Source organism: Hippoglossus hippoglossus, chromosome 8 (assembly GCF_009819705.1).
Source record: "Hippoglossus hippoglossus isolate fHipHip1 chromosome 8, fHipHip1.pri, whole genome shotgun sequence".
Taxonomy (NCBI): Eukaryota; Metazoa; Chordata; class Actinopteri; order Pleuronectiformes; family Pleuronectidae; genus Hippoglossus; species Hippoglossus hippoglossus.
In genome coordinates, this window is record NC_047158.1 from 20,590,986 (window position 1) to 20,612,306 (window position 21,321).

A 21,321-nucleotide genomic window follows, 5' to 3' on the forward strand; every position below is an offset into this window, starting at 1 on the left:
TACTCCAGTTCAGAGTATATAACTCACAGACATGTTGTAGAATGTGTATTACAAAGCAAATTTAACAAATTATACAATTACACAACCTGTATCCCCATTTTTTAAATTCCACATTTAGAAAAACAGGCTTATATGTATTGTAATATTTCTTTTATTTTTACTACATTTGATCTGTGTTGATTGTGAATTTTCTCTTCGGTAAAACTCATCTTATCTTAAATTCAACCCAAGCCACTGTTTTCAATAAAGGCATCAAAATCTGAACCATCATCATAATGACGAAGGCTTCTCTTGTTCCCTCTTTGTCACAGTGTGTAGACAGACTGTGTCGTACGCTGCAGTTTCACTTCAACAAAATAACTACAAAAGATGTTTAATATCATTTCCACACTCAGTTTCATTATCTCCCCGTTTCCCTGCCCCCCCCTTGCATCCATCTGCCAGACGTCTTAAGGGTGGAACCATGAATACTCAGTGGGAGGTCGGGACATGTCCCATTCAAGTGTAAAACGTCCCCTACTTGACATTCATTATGCTCAGTTAACTCGGCCGATGTAAATAACTGCTGTGCCAAAGGAGATGTTTAAGCACGTTACTATATCAAGTGGTCGAACAATAATTCAGATTAAAAAGCTTCTCGTTTATGACAATCAAAACAAGGATACATCTTCATACAAGGTTGTAACATTGTTAGACAAAGGCAAGTTTAATTAGAACTAATTACACACAAAAATAAAATACTCTTACAAAATGATAGTGTTAACATACATCAAATTGCATCAGTCAGCTATGAGAGATATAGTCCTGCTAAGTGGATCATGCTATTCAACAAAACAAAACAAAACAAAAGAGCTGCGTCTCCGCACTTTTGACTTTTTAATAAAAAAAAGTTCAGTTCTTCAGCGAGAGGCAGCGGCGGTTCGATGCCGAGTCGTGTCGTGTGGGAACGGACAGTCGGGGCCGTCAGCTTGTGCACTGGACTCAAAGGTGAATGAATATCTGGTGCAGACGTCACCAGTAAAAACACACATGGTGACTTCCTCTTTTCAGTTAAAAACAAAATCCTTTTTTCTACTTAAGTTAAAGATAAATTACAGGTTGTTTGATCCACATACAGTATATGAACAATATCTTATTACTGTACAAAGCACCAGCTGAGGACACTTTTCACTTTGCATACACTCGTCTACAAAAAGAATGAAAACTAACAGTTCGTTCATCTTTCCTCTTTTCTCTTTTTTTTTTAGTGTATGCAATCGTTAAGAACAGTCCACGGTCATAGAGATTGCTAGACAGGCAGCATCTTCTGAAAACATTCAAGAATTTTCCTTTTTAATCATAGAAAACAACCACCTCCCCCCCCCACACACACACACACACACTTTCTCTAAAAAAAGAAACTGCAGGAGTTCATCTCATTCAGGTTCACTTTCAACCCAAAGCACATTCGGAGACATGCAACAGTTGCTGTGGACGAGACGATGCAGGTGACGGCGCGTCTTCGAACCCCCGAAACGTTCATGAAATCACGACACGTGGTCAGAATCGGGTTTCTAGTCAAATGACGTCTCCTGAGAACTCGGCCTGGTGGAGCCGTCGACTTCTCAGAGAGGATTCGTGGCCACAAACGGGTTCAGACACGAGTAGTGAACCATGCACTTGAAGCAGTAGTAGGTCAGTGAGTAAAAGTCGCCAATACAAGACTAAACTTAACGCTTTTTAGCACCACATGGCTCAAAGGTAGTAGTTTTGTTTTTCTCGTTTTTATCTATGACAACGCAAACTAGACTGTGATGGACTTTGGACACATTTAAAAAAGGTAGATTTCATGCTCGTGACGATTATAAAAAAAGTGACAAACAAAAAAAGGGGTAAAAAGGGAAACAACACGACGCCATAAGTAGCTCCAGGGTGAAATCAGTAGAAGTTTAAAGGGTGACGCTCAATATTTGTAAATATTCATTCACTCAAAATGTTTATGGCACTCAGGAGACATTGATTTAAAGATGTTTGACACGTGTCCACTACGAGAGACGTTATGTCCAGAAAGAAACAACAGCGTTCTTTAGTGAACTTCAGTCAAGCTTAGTTCTGTTTTCACAACTCGTCTTCTATAATTTAACAATATTTCAAAGATTGTATTTTTCTGAAAACAATGGAGAAAAAAAAAAAGGGGGTTTCTGAAATATAACAACAATAAATTATATATATTATATAGAATTTTATTGTTTTCTTTTTCAATTTTTCCCTGTTATATAAAAATAACACATTTTCAAGCTACGCATTCATTTATTCATTTTCCAAACACGTGTGAAGTCGTGTTTGTGGGAAACGCAGCGCCTGTTGTCGGGCAGCGTCTCGGGAGCTCAGGTCCCAGCCGCTGTCTTTGGAGAGGGTTGTAAACAGTCCAACTAATTCAGTCTCCGCTCTTTGCCTCGTCGTCCGTGTTGTCCCAGCCTCGGCGTCGCTGATTGGCCCCAGCGTGATCGCTGCGAGGCACCGAGCGGCCCGAGTCATGCACACTCCACGTCCAAATTTAGTGTTTCCAAGTGGCTGTGGGAACCAATAATAACCCTGGACTCTAGAAACAAACCAGTCTTGTTAGTGTTGTTCCGGAGAGCTTGTGTTCCGCTTGGTAAAAATGGAGCATTGCTACATAGATACAGTCTATTTTTAAAAAAAATGCTAAAATGAACTTAGAAAAAAAAAAAAAAAAAAGGAAGAGCCAGCAAATCTTTGCAGGTTCCACAAGTTAGTAAATAGTCTTGAGTTATTAGCAGCTGAAGAGATCCATGATAAAAAAAAAGACAGAAGAAGGGCTGGAGGGTTTCAAACCAACAGTCAGATGACATTTTCTGGTCCTCACGTCCCACCCTCCATTAGCTTGGCCACGTGTGCCCGGGAGGTGTGTGCGTCCCTGGGGGGAAGCAACCGTGGATGACCCCCCCCCAAGAAACTGGATTGATTTGCTGGAGGAAGGGGTCAGGCGAGGGGGGGCGGGGGGGTGATCGTGGCCAAACGGTGTAGCTCCTCGTACGTTGCAGAGCTCCGTCTGCATCGGGGACTCACTCCACAGCGAAGCCGCACGTCTCCTCGATGGCAGTGAGCAACTTGTCGTACAGTTTGTCGTAGAGCTCGTACGGAGGAATGTCGATCCTGTTGAAACTGGAGAAAACAGAAGGGAGCAGGTTTTAAAATGATGGTGCAGCACCGTAAAACGCAAAGAGGGTCGTGACCTGAACCAGCGTTTCCAAACGGCTCCATTTTGGAGTGTTATGGACGCCAAGCGAATCTGAGTTTAATTGATTTCAAACAAACACATAACAGTATGAATGTAGCCTGTGTCATGTGACCAGAGGATGATGGTCTGACAGTCTGCTCACCAGGTGTGGGCTTTGGGAAGGTTGTTGGCGCTGGCATCAATCTGGTGGATGGTGAAGAGCCGTGGACCAGCAGCACCTGTAGAAACAAAAACATTGGTTCAGTAAAACTCATGTTCACAAACCTGTAGATTCTATAGTCTCCTGGCAAACAGAGATTAGTTCTGCTTCAAATCCACAATCAAGAAAAAATGATTTTAATCTTAAGCTGCTTTGAGACCTGCACATTACCCTGGAGTGTCCTGGAGGGGCTGCACATGAGGGAACCTGACCGAGTGAAACTGTCCAGTGTTCGGAAACTAACAGTGCTAATTAAAGTAAGTGTCCCTGAGGCGTGGTCTTGTTTCCACAGACTTACAGACACTGGAGGTTAGTGAGCGAGTTGTTTTTTTGAGCGTCTGCTGATGTTTTGACCGAGACAGGATGTTATATAAAAAGGTGTGTAAGGGTGCTGTCTGCCCGTGGATCACCGTGTGCCCCTCATGCCTGGGTGCTCTGTCTCTGGGCAGCATCGCCTGCCAGGACGGACCTGCTGAACCACAGCACTCCGCACAGACTCAAGGTTCACCCCAGGTCGCAGAAACCCAGAGACACAGACACACACACAGAGGCAAAGGATCCCAAACACACAACCCGGAGTGTGTTGACAGAGCGTGTGAGCAGAGAGCACACTGTGTGTAACAGACAGTGAAGACTACGCTGCCTCACCTTTGTTCAATAATGATCCGACGTTAAATTTGAATTTGGGATTTGACACAACTTTCATAATCACCTGCCTCAGCTTGGTCCAATGAATTTACACAAAGAAGATTCACACCATACTCTTATCCTATCCACCGTGTGCCTTATGATTGCATACTATGTCGTACTTTGTTTTGAGTACTTCAAATGTTGCGTACTTATTTGTTCTGTCTACTTATGTTTACTCCGGGGATCAGAGAGAAACAACCTTTCCCTCCCGTCTACGTCCTGCACGGAACTGACAGTAAAGTTGACTTGGACCCGAGTCCTCACCTTGAAGGGCCTTGAAGCCCTGCAGAGGAACTCGAGAGGAGCCGGTGACGAACTGCAGCAGCCGAGCTCGGCGCTCCTCGTCGAACGTCTCCACAGCTTTCCAGAACCACTTCACTATGTTGGTGTCCGGGGTGCAGTGTTTGAGCCGCGTGTTGGACTTCCAGTCGTGGATGTCGATTTTACCCAGGCCACATACAATCAGCTACAGATGGAGAAATCGTTTATCAATACGTTAAATTGAATGTACTCGCAGGTGAATGAAGAATTACAACACATGGAGACATTCAAATACCTCGAGCTCCTTCTCATCGAAGGCCTTGAGCAGGTGTTGCGGGATGACCTCGTTGAAGCCCTTCTGCAGAGCCAGGAACTGCGCCTCGATACCTCGCAGGAAACGCCAGTTGACGTAGAGCCGGACGTACTCCTTCTTGGTGTCCTGGCTGACGGCGATACTCTTACCGTTGGGCTTGAGCTCATGCTGGATGATCTCGCCGTAAGCGTTGTGCTCTACGCAGAAGGTGTGGTCCAGCACACCTGTGATGTCATTGTCCCTGAAGCGAGAGGAACATTGGAATCAAGATTCAAGGGTAATAATTAAATTTGTATACAAACGCTATTGGTAGAAAACAAGACAAACAAACATATTGCTTTTCATTGTGACGATATTCACATAGTTATGGTCTGAGAACAAATGTTTTAGGACGACGGGTGTAAGAAATGTTCAAAAACCCTGGGGGGCGCTGTCGTAAAAGTATGGGAGAGATTTTATAATAGATCCAAATATATCTTTTACTTTTGCACATATTAGATGAGCATAGAAATACTGAACATTAGGCTTTGGTTTAGAAAAAGTATTTGCACAGAAACAGTCGAGCCAGTATCGTTCTATCAAAGTGAGTCTTGTACGTACAGGATCCAGACGAGGCTGTTGTGCAGGTCGGGGTCAACAGACTCCATGTCATCCAGGGTGATGGGTTTACCCAGCAGCTGCTTGTAGAAGGGCAGAGTGAAGCCTCCGTCTATGTAGTGGCCATGGAACACGGCCATTCCCATGATACGGCCCACGAAGTGGAAGTAGGACAAATGTTCCTGCGGGGAGACAAAACTTCTTTTAGTTTCCGATCAAACAGACGGAAATAAACACAAGTGAAGGCACTGAGATCCAGTTCTTCTCCAGACTTTATCTAACACAAACCTCTGTGACATGAGGAAATTATCAATCAGGGGAAGAGATCACAGATTTGGAACCAGTCCACAGAGACCATCATATTCTACACGATACAAGCAGTAAACAAAACCCCTGCCTGATGAGATCCTGTCCATGACTGGAGAGCAACAGTTACATGGATCGCTGCCAACCCAAACAAACACAGAGATGAAGCTGTGTGATAACAAATTAGTGTCTGAACTGAGTCTCTGCCTGGCTGGACAACTTGCTTATCTGTGACCTGAAACACTGGGCTGAGACGTCTTAAGGTCACGAGAGTCTGTGTTGTCATGTTGACAGTGTCTGTGGCGTCGGTAGTGACCGTGACTCACGGGGTTGACAGCGGAGTCTGGGTTTATCTGCAGCGTGTAGATGTCATCGCGGGAGTACTGGAACAGGCCGTAGTACGGGTTCAGCATCTCATGTGACAGCAGGTAGAGCCACTCCCTGTCCAGCACACAGGGAGGAGATGGCAGAGGTTGGAAAAACAACAGAGAGACAAACCAATTAGATCTTTTGTGCTGCGATTCCAGGTTTAGAACTTAATGATGAAAGAAACTGCTCAACACACAAAGTGAGTAAGTGGTGTGGTTTCACATTCTGCCACTAGGAGGCAGACATCCGTGTGAAACGTGATGCAGGATTTACAAAAACCTAATTTGATGTGTCCCGTCCACCAGGCTCCTCTCTTACCGGGCCACTCCTCCGTAGTCGAGCCCTTCTTCTCCTCTAAACTTCACCATTAGCCTCTTCCACAAGTCCTTGGGCCGCATCTTCATCACCTGTCGGTACGATTCCTGCAACACACACACACAAATGCACACAGTGTGTTAAAGACAGCAACAGCATCCGTTGGTTTCAAAACACGCAGTGAACTCCGGATAATCTCCTGACAGAATGCAAACGTCCAGACTTTCTCCTGTCAGGCCCCCCAGTAAAGATAATAATGTCCAAATGAGCCCATGTGAGAAAACAGTGGGAGGTTCTGTGAAGGATAAGCTGCTTTGATGAGGTTTCTAACACGTGATGGACACAAAACTGTAAAAAATAACAAGAATACAAACATCTCAGGATGAAAAAGAGGAGCCGAACTTGGGAATTCAGCGAGATTCGAGAAATATTGGAGATAAGGGCCGAAACCACGTGTAACCAGTTCCAGTGAAGCACACACACCCTCTACACTTCTGTCATTCAGACGCCATGCCCTTCATGATGACACCTGTCAAACACGTTGAACTATTTAACCAATGGTTGAGACTATTCTAGATGTAGAGTTCAGAGCAACACAAAGAGGAAGTAGCTGGGAGCGTCCAACACAAAAAACAAGACGGAGGCAGTGTCAGTCATTTTCAATAGGTTCTCTGTGGCGGGGCTGAGAACGCTCATCCCATGTGCAGACGGCTCACAGCGTCAGGGGGAGGGTTCATTTAAAGTGGATTAGGGGCAGTTATAATAAACACCGGCATTAGACTGTGATAATACGGCCTCTCCGGGAGCGAGGTTCCCCTGTGCCCTCTGGACTCAGCAGAGAACTGAGAGGTGCTGTGGGAGAACGTCTTATCTCCACTGGGAAGCACACAAAGACGGCTCTGACAGCTCAGCCTGCGAACACTGGCCTGTGCAGTCACACAATCTAATGCTTCAGCTGGTCTGGAGAAGCTGTGCAGTTCTGTCTCGCTCAACCTCAAGACGTCCTCTGCCTCTCCCCCCCCCCCCTCTCACATTGAGATCAGCCAAAAGAAATGTCTTCGTTCAGATTAACTGACGCGGCTGTTCCAGCACATTCCAGTACATATTTTATGAGGGTCATGCAGTCTGTTGCAGGTGGTGTTGTTCTGATGGAGGCCTAGCACCTCCTGGATGCAGGGGGAAAAACCCACACACACCCCCAATGAGAAAATGTGCTTGAGAAATCCACATCTCAAACAAGACGTCTGCTTTAGATTTTGAACAGACTGCCTTCACACATGAGAGATAACTGTGTGTGTGTGTGAAATCCTTCCCACAGCTAAATGCAACGGGCAACGACCCTAATGGGGAGAGACCAGGAGAAATAACCCTTCAGAGAATGTTTAACATAACTCAGGTGAGTCTATAAATAACTGAAACACGGGAGTGGATAATGTTTCTCGCGGTGCCAAATGTAAATTTTGTTGCCAGGAGTTTTGGGGAAATTGGGGCCGGTGCTTTTTAATTCCTTCCATGCATCCTCTGACTGTGACAACCGGATTTCTGAGCATCTTTAATAACTGGAACCCCTCGTGAGCTTCAGGTGACACGATGACATGACCGGGCTTGTTTTTGTTTATCCTCACCTCAAAGATCTCCTCACGGGACACCTCGATGCGGCAGTGGCCCGCCTGAGGCTGCTGCTGGGACAGTTCCTGACGGAGGATCTTGAGCTTCTGAACAAGGTCTCTCTTGTACTTAGGCACCGTGAGGCACTCGGCCTCCTCTGGGAGTTGAGCGGGCGACACCAGAGCCTGCTGGGCCTGCTCCTTCAACTGGTTCTGACGACTGGAGGGCAGAGGAGAGGGAGGGGAGAGAGGAGAGACAACATGGTTAAGTCTTGGATGTGTCCATACAAAATCGCAAACATGGTTTACTGTAAACAAACATTTGTACAAAACTAACAAGAGGAGAAGGCCAAGGAACTGAAAATACAGCTTTCTGAGAGCGAGACTTTTTCCCTCGGTCCTTTGCTGACTGCACAGAACGAGGAGGAAAGACACTGAGGTCATCTGGGAAGCACATCAAGGCAAACAGCTGCCGCGGCCCCTCGCAGACACAGACATAGGTGGAGCTGGGATTACTGGAGGCAAGACATCTCACTCGCCCTCACCCACGTACCACCCCCCCCTCCCTCGCACACCTTCCCCTCCTCTCCACCTGGCAGAGAGATGACTGGACCTAACACTTTAACAGGGGAGAAGCAGAATGTGACCGAGGGAAAGAAAGCTCAGCAAATCTCTGTTGCTTCTGATTCATCCTGCAGACTTGAGTTAAAGTTGGGTCACTGAGGCCACCTCGCAGGGGCACACTGGTTTATTTTGACAAGTCTAAAAGTTTGTCTAAAGAGAGAGAGAGAATATCGCAGACACTGTGATAACATGCACTGACCCAGAAAGCCAAGTGAAAACTGATAAGACATGATTTATTATCTGTTACTATATAAAAATGATGATGTTATATAAATGTATAATTTACGTGAGAAAAGCAGGAGAAGTCGTCAGAGACAGACGACTTGACAGGAGAAATACATCTGACATACAAGTGACAGCTGGCTGGGGAAACAGCCACAGAGACACTAAACAAACCTATTTTATTGATTAGCTATAAATTGTAATACAATAATCCACTTTTGATGAACCAGTATCTTTGTTGAATTAAAAGCATAACAATGCAGAGCCCCTTTGGCTATTCTGTGAAGATACATTAGTATAAATATCTCGGGGCTTCCTGTGTAGACAGAGGATATCCGCGCTGAGACTCCCGTCTCCCCGTGAGCCGCTCAACTCAGAAGACAGATTACAACACGCTGCTCGTTGGACGGTAAACAAAGTAATTTGTTTCCTTCATCACGCGAGTCCAAACGTCTCTCCACACAAAACACAAACAGGGTTATAATAGTGCGGATGTGACAATCATCTGTGGGTAATGACGAGACCTCAACTGTGGAGGCCACTGGATAGCGAGTACAACTTTTGAACTGTGGCGGCCTCTGAGGGTGGCACAGTAGGGAGGGGGGGGGCACACACACACACACAGAAGAGCCTTTATGGGACCAGCACTAAAGGATTATTTGCACAATGGCCTTTTGCACTTCAGTGGGGGGGCAGCAGGCACATTCGGCTGGGAGCAGGGTCATAAACACCAGACTCCCGGGCCGGCCACAGCGGGCGGCGGGGGGGCATACGCATGTCAGTCTGTGGTCATGTGGTACAGCTTTATAGAGAAGGATGCAACACTGGAGGTGACGAAGGTTAAAATACACATTTGCACATCGACTCTCTTCAAACCAGCAGAGCAATCAGATTCAGGAGGAAGTGTAACCGTCAGTCAGATCCCTTCATGTCAGACACTCGTATAGCTCCAGACGCCTACACTTAGGTACCCGCCCAACAGCTTGCGTTTTCCTCCACCACAATGACAACGTCTCCTTAACAAGTGAGTGAGAAGCCAAACTGGATTTCTGCTGGGGCCAGACACCAGAAACCCAACTCAATCACTTCCTGCTATCCCAGAAAGCCACAGGGCCCCACAGGACACTCGAGTCCTCCCCACGAATCCCTTTATTTCCTGCAGACTAGACTCGGAGAGGGAGAGGGGAGGAAGGAAGGGCACTCTCCCGACAGCACCCAAACACTGTAGACAGCTCAGAGGGAGGCAGGGAGGGAGGGAGGCAGGGAGGGAGGGAGGCAGGGAGGGAGGCACGTAGCATCTCCTCCTGCACTTTCACCCATAAATCAAACATTTCCTCTCAGGCTCTCCGTCTCCTTCTCTCGTGGCTGCAGGTAAACATGATCCCCGGTTCTTTCTTCTCCTTACAACCCGTCGACTGACGAGCACGACTCTGGGGCAACGTTACCGAAAAGACGCAGGAACAACTCAACAGTTTACTGTCTATGCGAGAAACAACAGATAGCGTTGAAATGACAGTTGTTGCTCATGCGACTTTTAAGAGAGCATTATTTATACGCGTATAAAAATGTTAATATATATGCACGTCTGTGTATTAACATTTTTGTTGAATGACGGCACATGAGGGATGAACGTTTTTTTGTAAAAAAATCCCTGACTTGATAAAAGGCAGATGTCTTGATGGAAATCCATGACGACTGATATCTTTTCCAGAGTTTTGTCACGAGCGAGAAAGTCGCTCACAACGTCTGCTCTACTCGCAGCAACAGAGCAACTTGGGTTCGAGCGGTAACTGAACCAGAGGCAGTAGATCATCTATTACAGTTGTCATGTATCGAGGATGGATTGAGGTTAAACATCAGTCACACACAATTTATAAAGAAGCTCTGAAGAAGTTTTTTCACAAATCTCTGGCCAAGGTAAAAAAAAAACCGGAGATGTACAGCATTTGTAAATGTAGAATATTCTTTATTTAACTTTTTACTTAATAATAAAGCAACGTAAAAAAGAAAATGCTTGTAGCCCGAGTAGCCACTAACACATTCATTTCTTTCCTCTGTATAAAATTGTTGCTGTGATATTACTTAAAAATAAATACACATTTCCTGGTTTTGATGTGTAAGTAATTATCTTACCCAGTTATTATCCTCTCAGAATAAATATACAATAGAAAATTCCACGCATCAGATTTTCACACATCTGGGCATAATCACGCACATGACAAATTCCTGCATTAAAAACAAACGTGTCGTGCCAGGCTGCATTTTTTTTTTAAATACGGGTTTTTCAGAGAAAAAAGTGAAAGGAATACAAAATCCCAAACACGTTCTTTGATCCATCAGAACAGGAAAAAGAAAGAAACCCGATCTCTCAGTCGATGCATTCCGTCTCCCTCTGCACGGAGGAGGAATGAGGTCAGGCGGAGGAGGCCCACCAAGGCACCCACACACTGCTCCACCTTTGTGGTGCAAAGGCCTTCGGGTAATTCTACGGCTATCGCAGCACAGTATGTGTTTGAACAGCTGCACACGGGAAGAAATTCTCAACACGTGCACCCATGCACACAGGCATGTACCGAGCGCGGGAGCACAAAGCAACGCACACAAATCTACACAGATGGACACACACATACACACACACACACAGTTCATTCATTGACTTGGGCATCAAATTTATGCTCCGTTTCCTGGACGTAAGACGCTCCTCAGCTACAGACACAGCAGCCTTGGTTTCCACTCTGCTATCTGATGTCTGGCCAAAGCCAGCTTTGTGACGGATTGTGTGCTAAAACGCCTTTATGATCAAAACCTCTGCGGGGCTGAGGAATTTGAATTTTTGTGTGGAAAGACAGACTGTGGGGGAGTGTGCTGTTTATGTATTTCTGTGTGTGCGAGTGTGCTGAACCTCTACAGGTGGTGAACACACCTTGGCACAGGATCCCACTGTAAAACACTGACTGAGGGGGAGGTAACGTGAGCAAGTCTGTGAATGTCTGAGTGTGTGTGTGTGTGTGTGTGAAGTAGGGATACTGGCACGAAGCCCGAGCCTTACCTGACATTCTGACTTTCGATGCCTCCTCGAGAACCATTAGGACTTGGACTACAAGACACAAAACAAAGACGGAAAATAAATCTCTCTGTTTTTTATATCCTGACCAAATTATTTCCCTGTTCTCAACCTCCAGGCTGTTGTACAACTCACTTTAGGACTAGGTGCAGGTTGGCGGAGAGGCGTGGGTCTGTGAACTGCGTGGTTCTGTTATTGTGGTCGACAAAGTAAACTCTCCCGGTGGCGGTGTTGCGGATCTCCCATCCTGGAGGTAAAGGACCCAGTTCCTCACAGTTCACATTGCTCAGATCTCTGAGGTGCAAGAGAAGAGATCACAACGAAAGCGTTAGCGAGAGAACTGAAGAACAACAGAAGCAACAAATGGAAAAGAGAGACAAAGCGCACACACACACACACATCGAATAAGATAGAAAACATACCAAAGCACTGACTAACTGGACTCAGACGGACTTGCATGAGTCCGAGATGTCTGAGAAATCACTTTTATTCTATTTTTCTTCTTCTTCCTCCCATCTAAATTATTTACTGCTGCCCTGCAAACCCTTTCAGCTGGACTCCATGGAGACATTACAGCAGCAGGCTCACTATGCTGGCGCTGACTGTTCTGTTTCACATGGTTAAAGCCAAAGGGACCAGAGCCTCGCGAGGGATCAGAGCTTGGCAGCGAAGCCATCCACTAATGTTGGAGCTGTCTGAGGAGCACTCAGTGAGGTGTGGCGTGACCAATAGCCTCCTATCAAAAACCATAAAAACATCATCTATCACTCACATGCTGATAGAATGCGAGAGAGCAGTGGCCAGGTATCATTATAACAGACATGTTTTATTGATAGCGTCTGGAGTGCGCCGAGTCTCGTCGCTGCGGAATTGCCCAACAGCCTGTGGTATGGCTGCCTGAGACCTGCTGGCCATGTGTCCTGAAGTAATGCCTTTCCACGCTCGGGCCAGACGACTGGATCTGTCTCCGAGGCCCACGACATGGGTCTTCTCACAGCACGTCAGGCTCATAATCGGCTGCAGGTTTACGACAAAGTACACGGCAGCCGGGGCTCAGAGACTGCCACGAGACAAGCTATGGGTAATGTGAGTCAGAGTCGTGTCAGTGTCGATATGCAAGATGTCCCCCTGATTCCTTATTCATGTATTTTAGATATTTTACAGTATATATTATAGTAGAAAGAGCAAAACAATAAAAAGAGATTGCTTTCAGTTGTGGGCATGTGACATACCTGGGTACTCGGGGGTCGTGCCACGTGCTGACACCTGTCTGAGTGTGGAGGAAGTACACTTGGCCTTGCTGCGTGGTTCTTTGCTCTGTAACAAGACATCAAAACGGGCTTAATCAACGGAAAACTTGTATGAACAAATTTGCAAAAAGGGAAGAAACTAGAACGGCAACAACCTGAGCGTCAAATGTTGTGTCAAATGTTTAACATACATGGAAAATGAAACTGAGCTTAATTCATGTGCCACATGTAGACAGAGCGTGCTAATATTCTGTCTGCGTAAGAGAGAGATCACACAGACGGAGATAAAAAGGGCTGCCCGAGTCAGTGGAGATCCCACACGGCAGCCAGGAAGAGGCAGGGAGCGTGAGGAGGGGAGGAGGGGAGGTGAGAGACAGGGTGAAGAACATTGGAGAGGAAAGACGAGGGGAGAGATGGGGGTGTCTGACTTCTGAGATGGTGAGCTCATTCATCACAGCCTGATATTTCCATCGAGCCGCCTGCCAGCGAGCTCGTCTCTGGCATTTCTTTGGACCTACCACCCAGCTTCAACATGCATGTACACATAACCTCCCGAACCCACGCGATGAGTGCACGCCATACGTTCAACACACAGAGTGACATATCTTGTGTGAGCTCGACATGAGGAGACATGGAGCTGCTGACAGGTTTTATAGGAGCTGCCCGAGCAATGAGAAAGGGAGACAGAGAAAGAGAGAGAGAGATATATGACGAGACAAGCGTCGTGAGGCTCGGAGCGGCCTAATCTGCGGGACCGAGGGCAAAGCCGTGATACGCTTCCACGGATCTGACTCCCAAATCCTCCACTACATTTTACTGTGAGGATAAACAAAGCTCTCAGGGGATCTGGGGAGATTGCAGCGTGTGTGTGTGTGTGTGTTTGCTTTTACATGAATGAGTCTGATTGTCTATGTGCAGAGCGGAGAACAGAGGAGGGAGTGAACGGCTGCCGCCAGCCTTTAACTGCTAGATCAATTCAATTAGATTGTCTCAAATGGAGCCAGTATTTCAGGCTCCTTGTGCCGGAGCTGCGGCGTCATCGGAGCAGCTGGACTGAATGAGGACACAGATTAGCCGGGTTACCGAGCAAGTATGAAATTAACACAACAGCGTTACAGCGATGACACGATTAATAATGGAAGTAGCAAAGGATTTAATGGGGGATTAATATTTCTCCGAGCTTCCGCCCACAGTCCAAAGACATGCAGATTAGGGACTAGGTTGATTGGTGAAGCTGGGCTCCCACTAACCATATCCCTCAGGCAGATCCGGGGGCGTGTGCAGGTGGGTTCTGCTCATGTAGTTGCGGTGCCTTTGCGAGCGGACCCGTCTCTCCTGGACCCGGTGGTCACCGTCGGGGGGCGGCAGCACTGTGGTGGGCGTGGCCCCGTTCGTGCTGACAGGCGTGTTCTCGTCCACGATGCAGCTGAGTGGCCGGCCCGGGCTGGAGTACTCTGATGCAGGCCTGAGAGAAGCGAGGGGGGGGGGGGGAGAAAGACAGATGAGAAAGGGTTAGGTGATGATAAATCTGTCTGAGAAATGAAGACAGAATGTAAGAAGGTATGCGAGGATTGAAAAGGAGGAAGATGTTTTCCCAAACACTCACACGGCAGCAAATCAATAGGCAAGATTTAGAACGTCTTAACGCATTAACTAGGAAATCCACACAGACAACAGGCTTTCAAACACTGAGACAGTACAGAGACAGCCTGAGGTAAAGCATGCTAAGAACTGGGCAATGAATAGAGAAGTGGCTGATGAGGACAGTTAAAGGAACAAGTACAGAAGACGGAGGCAGAAGAGATGCCTCTGTTTCCACTCTTCAGCTCCTCCACATTATTAAACACAGCTGACTGGACCATTGTGTCGGGACACCTGAGATCCCCCAGGTAGGGAGCACTGGGGTCAGGGGATGAGGTCTTCCATCAGCCGGTTGCTGTTTGATTTAAAAAGGAGGTGTGGGTTTGAGTTTCTCTGGGCTACAAGATGTACTCACCTGGTCGGCCTCTCCCACTGCGTGGTGCGTGTGATGTGGTTCAAGTACTGGATTCGTCCAGACGCGGTCCTCCTCTCCTCCCATCTGGCAGCAGAAAACATACACAGCAGTGAGCGGACATGGGTTAAGTAGCCGCAGAGCCATCCACTCGTCTGGCTGCTGTCTCACCACATGCAAATATCATATTCCGTACATCTTTACCCCCTTTTTTTTTGGTTTAGGATTTGCAACAGGCTATAAAGAAAATCCTCCTGAGATGATAAGAGATTTCCCCCACTCACCCATCTGGAAGATCATTGTCAAACAGCCGACTGCAGTCCACCACAGGGCCTCCCGTGCCTATCCGGTCCCTGGACTGCAGGCTCACTGCAGCAACACATGGTAGACAGATGCACACACTGGGATTACTCGACAGCAGATTACTGTGCACTGTGTGCAGGCACAGATATTTTATCGGAGCACAAAACGGAGCTATATATCTTTATGAGTAACAGGAACGGGGTTAAACTTTTTTATCAGCGCAGCATTTTTCTTCCACCTCTTATTTTTTTTTTTTATCCTTCTGTAGGGAGAGTCAGATACAAGAGTTTTACAGAGTTATGGAACTTAATCTTTCATTTTACCCGAAGACTAAAAATGTAGCTGGACACAATTTGGTGATTAGAGCGGAAAATAATTTATATTGTTGTACATAACATTTAAGTATAGGTATTTTTGACCAATATTTTCTATGCATCATCCTGCAAAAAAACTAAACATGGAAGGTCATGAGCAACTCGATAAAAGAGGAGGAGATATCACCTCCCTCGTTAGTACAACACCTTTAATGATATCCAGTACACAGTGCATGAAGTACAACATCAGTGGAAAACACTCTAGTTGTAGTTACTTGATACTTATGCAACTTCCATTTGATTTATAATTAAAAGTTACTTTTTTTACAAATAATTTGGGCCATTACATCCTTTCTGGTACCCTGTTTTTGTGTATCTTTGTGTACTCACCCACAATCTGGCCCCTGACTGTGTCACTGTCGTTAGGACTCAGCTTGTTCAAGTCAAGTCTCTGGTCTGCTTAGAAGATGACAGAAAAAAGAAGAGAGTGCAGATGCAAAAACCAAAGAAAAGAGAAACAGAAAAGCAGAATGAAGATGAAAGAAGGAGAAGTGGGGGAGAAAACAAAGAGGAAAAAAATAGATTTATTAGTTTCTGAGAAATGTACATAAACTAGCATGTGCTGTATTTCTTCCTCGGTGGACAAGTCCCATTGCTGCGTATCATTTACATCCCTGAGAGTCCATTCCTCTCTCCCTCATTATCTGTCTCTCATTCTTCTGCCTGCAGACCACAGCTTGGCTTTGCCCTGGAACAGATGGTCCGGTCTGTGGAACAGCCACGGGCTGTAAAAATCTCACTGAGCATCGGTACAGAGCGGGCTTCAGTTCAAATGCAGAGGTCAAACATTTGACAAATTTCAGTACAAAGCCTGCACTATTCCACTCAGTCTTAGCATGGACATGAACTACTGCCAAAGTCTGGAAACTCTTTGTCTGAACTTCTTAAAGTCTGTGGAATTTGAGAGTGAGGGAGAAAGAGAGAGAGAGAGAGATCAGGCGGAAAGAAAGGAAGAAAGAAAAAATATATATCCAAGTTGCCTGCAGACATGAGAAATGCCACTATCTGCTCTCTGTTGTCTGGGTGTCATGCAGATCAGCTCAGGATGTCTGTCTAGACTAAACAGGGACCAAAACAGGCAACGGTCAAACCGTTACAAGGCTGGCCAGAGGTCAGCAGCCACAGAGAAAACAGGGAGTGCACACGCACACACAGTAAAAACAAAGTAAGCAGACAAGTGCACTGGTACATTGAAAGTGTAAACATCTAAATACTTGTGTAGACTTTTACACACAAAAGAGAAACTCTGCAATTATACACAAACATTGCAGTCGATCTAAGACACTAACATTATATACAAATGTTGGTTGTCAACCCAGTGCCCTCGCCAAGGCATGCCCGCGAAGACAAAACTTCAACTGCTGGTAAATACACACAAAAAAAACTAAAGAATGACAAATACACAGAGGGGGGGGGGGGGGGGGGACCACAACAGAGAGAGCACAACAAATCTGCACTCACACTTAAATAGCTGTACAATTATGCATGTCTGCGTGAAATGACCGGCTGTCTAGATCGGCAGACGGAGATAGAGGGAGGTTAGTCACAATGGCATTTTGTGTTTATGTACGTGTGTGCGCACACTGCCAGTCTATGTAGGAGAGCGAAGCTGAAACCGAGGGGTGAGGAGGAGGCCAGGAGAGAGAGAGAGAGAGAGGGGGGAAATGCATCGGCAAACCACTCGCAGCTGTGGCACAAGATTCAGGTTTCCTGTGTCGCTCCAGGAGAACAACAGTGTCAGGGGCTTCTAGGAAAAGCGGCGTGATTCTTTCCCCCCCCCCCGTTTTCTGCCGGCGAGGCCGCGTTCCCCCAGCGAGCGGGTCCCGGGCTCGCCGCGCACGGAGATCACCGTGGACCGCTCTGTTGAAGCGACAACTGCCTGGCATTGCTTTTGCTAAGAGCTATTTCCTAAAGCCTCAATGTCATTTATCCAGTTAGCTTCTGACACGAGGCGTTTTTTGTACTGTAATTACAGGGTGATGTTGATTGGCCCTTCCTGTTCTGGTGGAGGCGGAGTGTTGACCCCGCTCACACCCTGGTCTGGCCTCTGTCAGCCCCAGTGAGGCAGACAGGACATTAAAAGGAACTACTCCGCGCTCCATCACTTAGCTCCGACAGTCGCACGGTGTTATTAACCTCTGCTTCTTATCACACCACAGGTAAAAGTCGGCCGTGACGGATGCAGCTACATTCAAACATCAGGGCTGCGGCAAATCAGATCTGCTCTGTGGCAAAATTTAAAAGTGTAATTTGGTCGAGAATAGTTTGGCAGCGATGTCTGTGCTGCAGATGTGCTACAATTTAATAACGTTGGAATAAGGGAGGAAAAAATAAAAAATACTGCATTGCGGCTGCCTGCTTTCTGCTCTGTGCTATCAAACAATAAAACCGCACAAACAAATTTCTTTCTTTTATTATTTGTTCTATGGAGTTATGTTTTAATGAGTGGGTCCTTATTTGATTTGATTTATGTACATGCAGGAGGACGCACGTAGAACACACGTGGCATCATTTACATCCCACCGCATGTTTCACACTTTTCTGTAGCAATAAAAGCAATGAATGAATAAATAAAAGAAGATTTCGATTTTTTAAGACCGAGTCCCACGGAGTTTAGAGATTTGTGAAACACAGCAGATACATTCGATGCGCTCGTAGGCTGCAGCAGTAAAGTCACTTACAGCCGGTGTCTTTAAGGCGGTTGATGGCGTTGGACAGAAGGCGGACACAGCCCAGGAACCCGGCCCCTTGCTTCTTGTGAATCTTCTTGTGATTCCACACACTGATGGTGATGGAGTCGGATTTCCCGATGTATCTGAGGGGAATAAATAAAAATCAAGACACGATTAACACTCAGTGACGCGAGGTTCTCTCAGAGACACCACGAGAATCCCCGACGGTTTTAATGAGCGACGTCTGGATTGCAGTTTCTGCGATAATCTCTTTCTGTGGAACGTGATTGCTCATTAATCTTAAACCCTCAGACTTTATTAGAGAAGTGCTGGTGTTGACAACATGTAACACACAGTTGACAAGAGTCTGAGTCAGGATGTCTCCAGCGATGCAGGAAGACAGATCCACGACAGAGGCTTCCGCTGAGTCTCCTCATCAAGGACACATTGTGAGACTGAGGGGGGGGGGGGGGGGGGGGGGGGGGGGGGGGGGAGGAAGGTGGGGAGTCAGAAAGGGATTTTCCAGCCAGTAAATCTGATCCCGAGAGCTGGAGGGTCTGCGACAGAACCCCATAAGCAGACTGTGATCCTGTGAATAATTTATAAGGTTAACAGCCCCTCAGCGCCCGTTGGTCTCAACATAATTCATTAACACAACGTCTGCTGTGTCACTTTTCCTGAGTAAATGGAAAGAAAAGAAAAATAGTGTCCCAGCTCGATTTAACCAGCTCTTAATTGAAAATGTAATTAGGACGGAGCAGTCGTCAATCCTGCTGTCAAATGTAGACAAGCTGTAATTAGGTTATATAAATTGAGGGGTTGTTTGACTCTAAGTAAGTTATTTTTTAAACAACTAGTTCAGGAGAAATATTGAAACGACACAGAAGTCCCTCTCCTTAACCGGGCTCTCCAGCTCTTCCTGGGGGAGACTGAGAGGTTCCAAGGCCAGATGAGATATACATCGTCCCTCCAGGAGGTTCAGGGTCTACCCCGTGGTCTCCTCCTGGTTGGGGCGTGGCAGGTAAACCTCCAAAAAGGAAGGGGCCCAGGAGGCATCAGGACGAGACGCCCAAACCACCTCAACTGCCCCCGTTCGACATGAAGGAATTACCAAGCTCCCTTCAGATGTCAGAACTCCTTTCCAAGTTTCTAAGGCTGAGCCCAAGCCATCCAAACCAAAGCATCCAAACCAAATTCATCCTGACGGGGGGGACATGAGTGATGCACCAAATTTCATGGCAATCCACCAATCCATCCATAAAGCCATGTTACTATCTTAGCTAAAATAATAACTCCAATCAGGTAATTATATGTTACACAGACTCCCAAACACACGTTGGGAACGAGAGACAGCGACATACAGACAGAATATTTCCCCGTCTTCTCCGCTTCTCCCCGTTTGTCAGGCGAGACCACGGGTGTGATAACAATCTGCCCATGTGAACCTGTTGTGGCACACATGCTCGGGTGGGCTCCCTCTCCTTCAGTCAGAAACTAATCATCTGTGCGATTCACGGAACGGCATCCCACCGTAATTATCATGCTGCTTACCGAACGGGATATGAAACAATGGGGCTGTGAGTAAGATGTCTGGACATTTTGAGTCCATGCCAAATGCCTGTCTGGGGTGCGATGTGCGAGCGCTGCTCTGTCAGACAGACATGACGGGAGGGAAGTATTATAACCAAACCCTGGTCATCTGGATCACCCCTCCATGTCATAAAATTCATTAGTCTGGCTGAGATTTTTAATACCAGTCATAGGCAATAACACACACATACACTCACAAAAAACACACACAGACAATGGGAAAATTGTAATAAAAAGGGAAAAGGCAGCAGATTTAAAGAGGCAGATGTGCTTTCTAAATATGTCCTTTCACTTGGCAGACTGTATTCATGCTATTTTTCAATAGATCTTTTTTTTTTTTTTCTCTTACCGCCAAGGACATATGTTCAAAGTAAAAGAATAAAAAAAAACCTTTATTAGCTTTTTTTAGCAACTCTAAAGTCACAATCTGAGATACGCAGACCCACTAATGAGATTTAAAAGTTAGGACTGGAACCAGCTGTGGCTCTCAAATGGATCAGCACATGTTTTAATACGTGGACTCGCACTTTTTTTGGATGCTGTTAAAAAGTAAAACTATGTAGAACAGTGATTTACCAACCAGGGGATACATGTGCTGCAGGAGATGTGACCGATTGGCTGTAGTTGTCGCCAAATTGTCTAGATATTTGTATTGTGTTGTTGTCTTTACAGGATAATTTGGCTCCAATCTGAAAAGCGTGAACTAGGCTCAACCGAAAGTAACGTGTAAATGGTGGAAATAGTGAAACTAATGCAAAAACGGGTTGAGTCAGTTCCATCGTGTGAGGAAACTGGTGTTGAAATTTGACTTTGCACCGATGACGTCATTAGCAGCAGCTTTAAAACACTCGGCCGTGTTCAGAGCACCAGGTGTTTCGCTGGTCGCGCTTTAACAAGCCAGACAGATTTCTAGGCTGCTCGCTCTCAGTCAATTAAAAAACCCGTCTCCTCGAAAATCCGTCGCCTCGGAGTCCGCGCGCTGGCCACGAGGATAAACACTGACACACAGTAAAAATGAATACAGCGATGGTAAACTTATCACTGGCACAGAAACACCAGTCGTTTTCACATAAACTGCACTCAGCTGTGTCTGAAGACTCCGGGGACGAATAACACGGAGAAGCTGCGTCGAGCCTCGAGTCTCTCTCTCTCCCCTCGCTCCATATTTAAGGTGTGCACATGACTTTTTCCCCCCCTCGTGTCCGATGTGACATGAGCAGCTAATTCAACAGCCATGTAGAGAGAGAGAGGTTCCTGTATCCCCAGCAACCAAACAAACGGAGACATGTGCTTCCTCTTGCTGTTGGCTACGCACTGACGGTTTGGATAAA

General features: G+C 46.3%; 1 protein-coding gene across 2 annotated transcripts in view; it reads right to left on the reverse strand.

The window, feature by feature from the left end:
- Positions 1-2,679: 2,679 nt before the first annotated feature.
- Positions 2,680-21,321, reverse strand: part of smurf2 (SMAD specific E3 ubiquitin protein ligase 2) — a 38,452-nt gene continuing 19,810 nt past the window's right edge. Inside the window, exons 4-19 of one of the 2 annotated variants that reach the window (XM_034593085.1) lie at positions 18,410-18,543; positions 16,059-16,127; positions 15,336-15,420; positions 15,055-15,138; positions 14,309-14,523; positions 13,041-13,125; positions 11,944-12,102; positions 11,794-11,841; positions 7,917-8,118; positions 6,295-6,398; positions 5,934-6,048; positions 5,305-5,483; positions 4,687-4,945; positions 4,395-4,596; positions 3,384-3,459; positions 2,680-3,165 (exon numbers count right to left, since the gene is read on the reverse strand). In XM_034593085.1, the coding sequence (XP_034448976.1) occupies positions 3,066-3,165; positions 3,384-3,459; positions 4,395-4,596; positions 4,687-4,945; positions 5,305-5,483; positions 5,934-6,048; positions 6,295-6,398; positions 7,917-8,118; positions 11,794-11,841; positions 11,944-12,102; positions 13,041-13,125; positions 14,309-14,523; positions 15,055-15,138; positions 15,336-15,420; positions 16,059-16,127; positions 18,410-18,543 (2,116 nt within the window). In that variant the 3' untranslated portion in view covers positions 2,680-3,065. The remainder of the gene's footprint in view (positions 3,166-3,383; positions 3,460-4,394; positions 4,597-4,686; positions 4,946-5,304; positions 5,484-5,933; positions 6,049-6,294; positions 6,399-7,916; positions 8,119-11,793; positions 11,842-11,943; positions 12,103-13,040; positions 13,126-14,308; positions 14,524-15,054; positions 15,139-15,335; positions 15,421-16,058; positions 16,128-18,409; positions 18,544-21,321) is intronic. The other variant, XM_034593087.1, reaches the window with a different exon arrangement.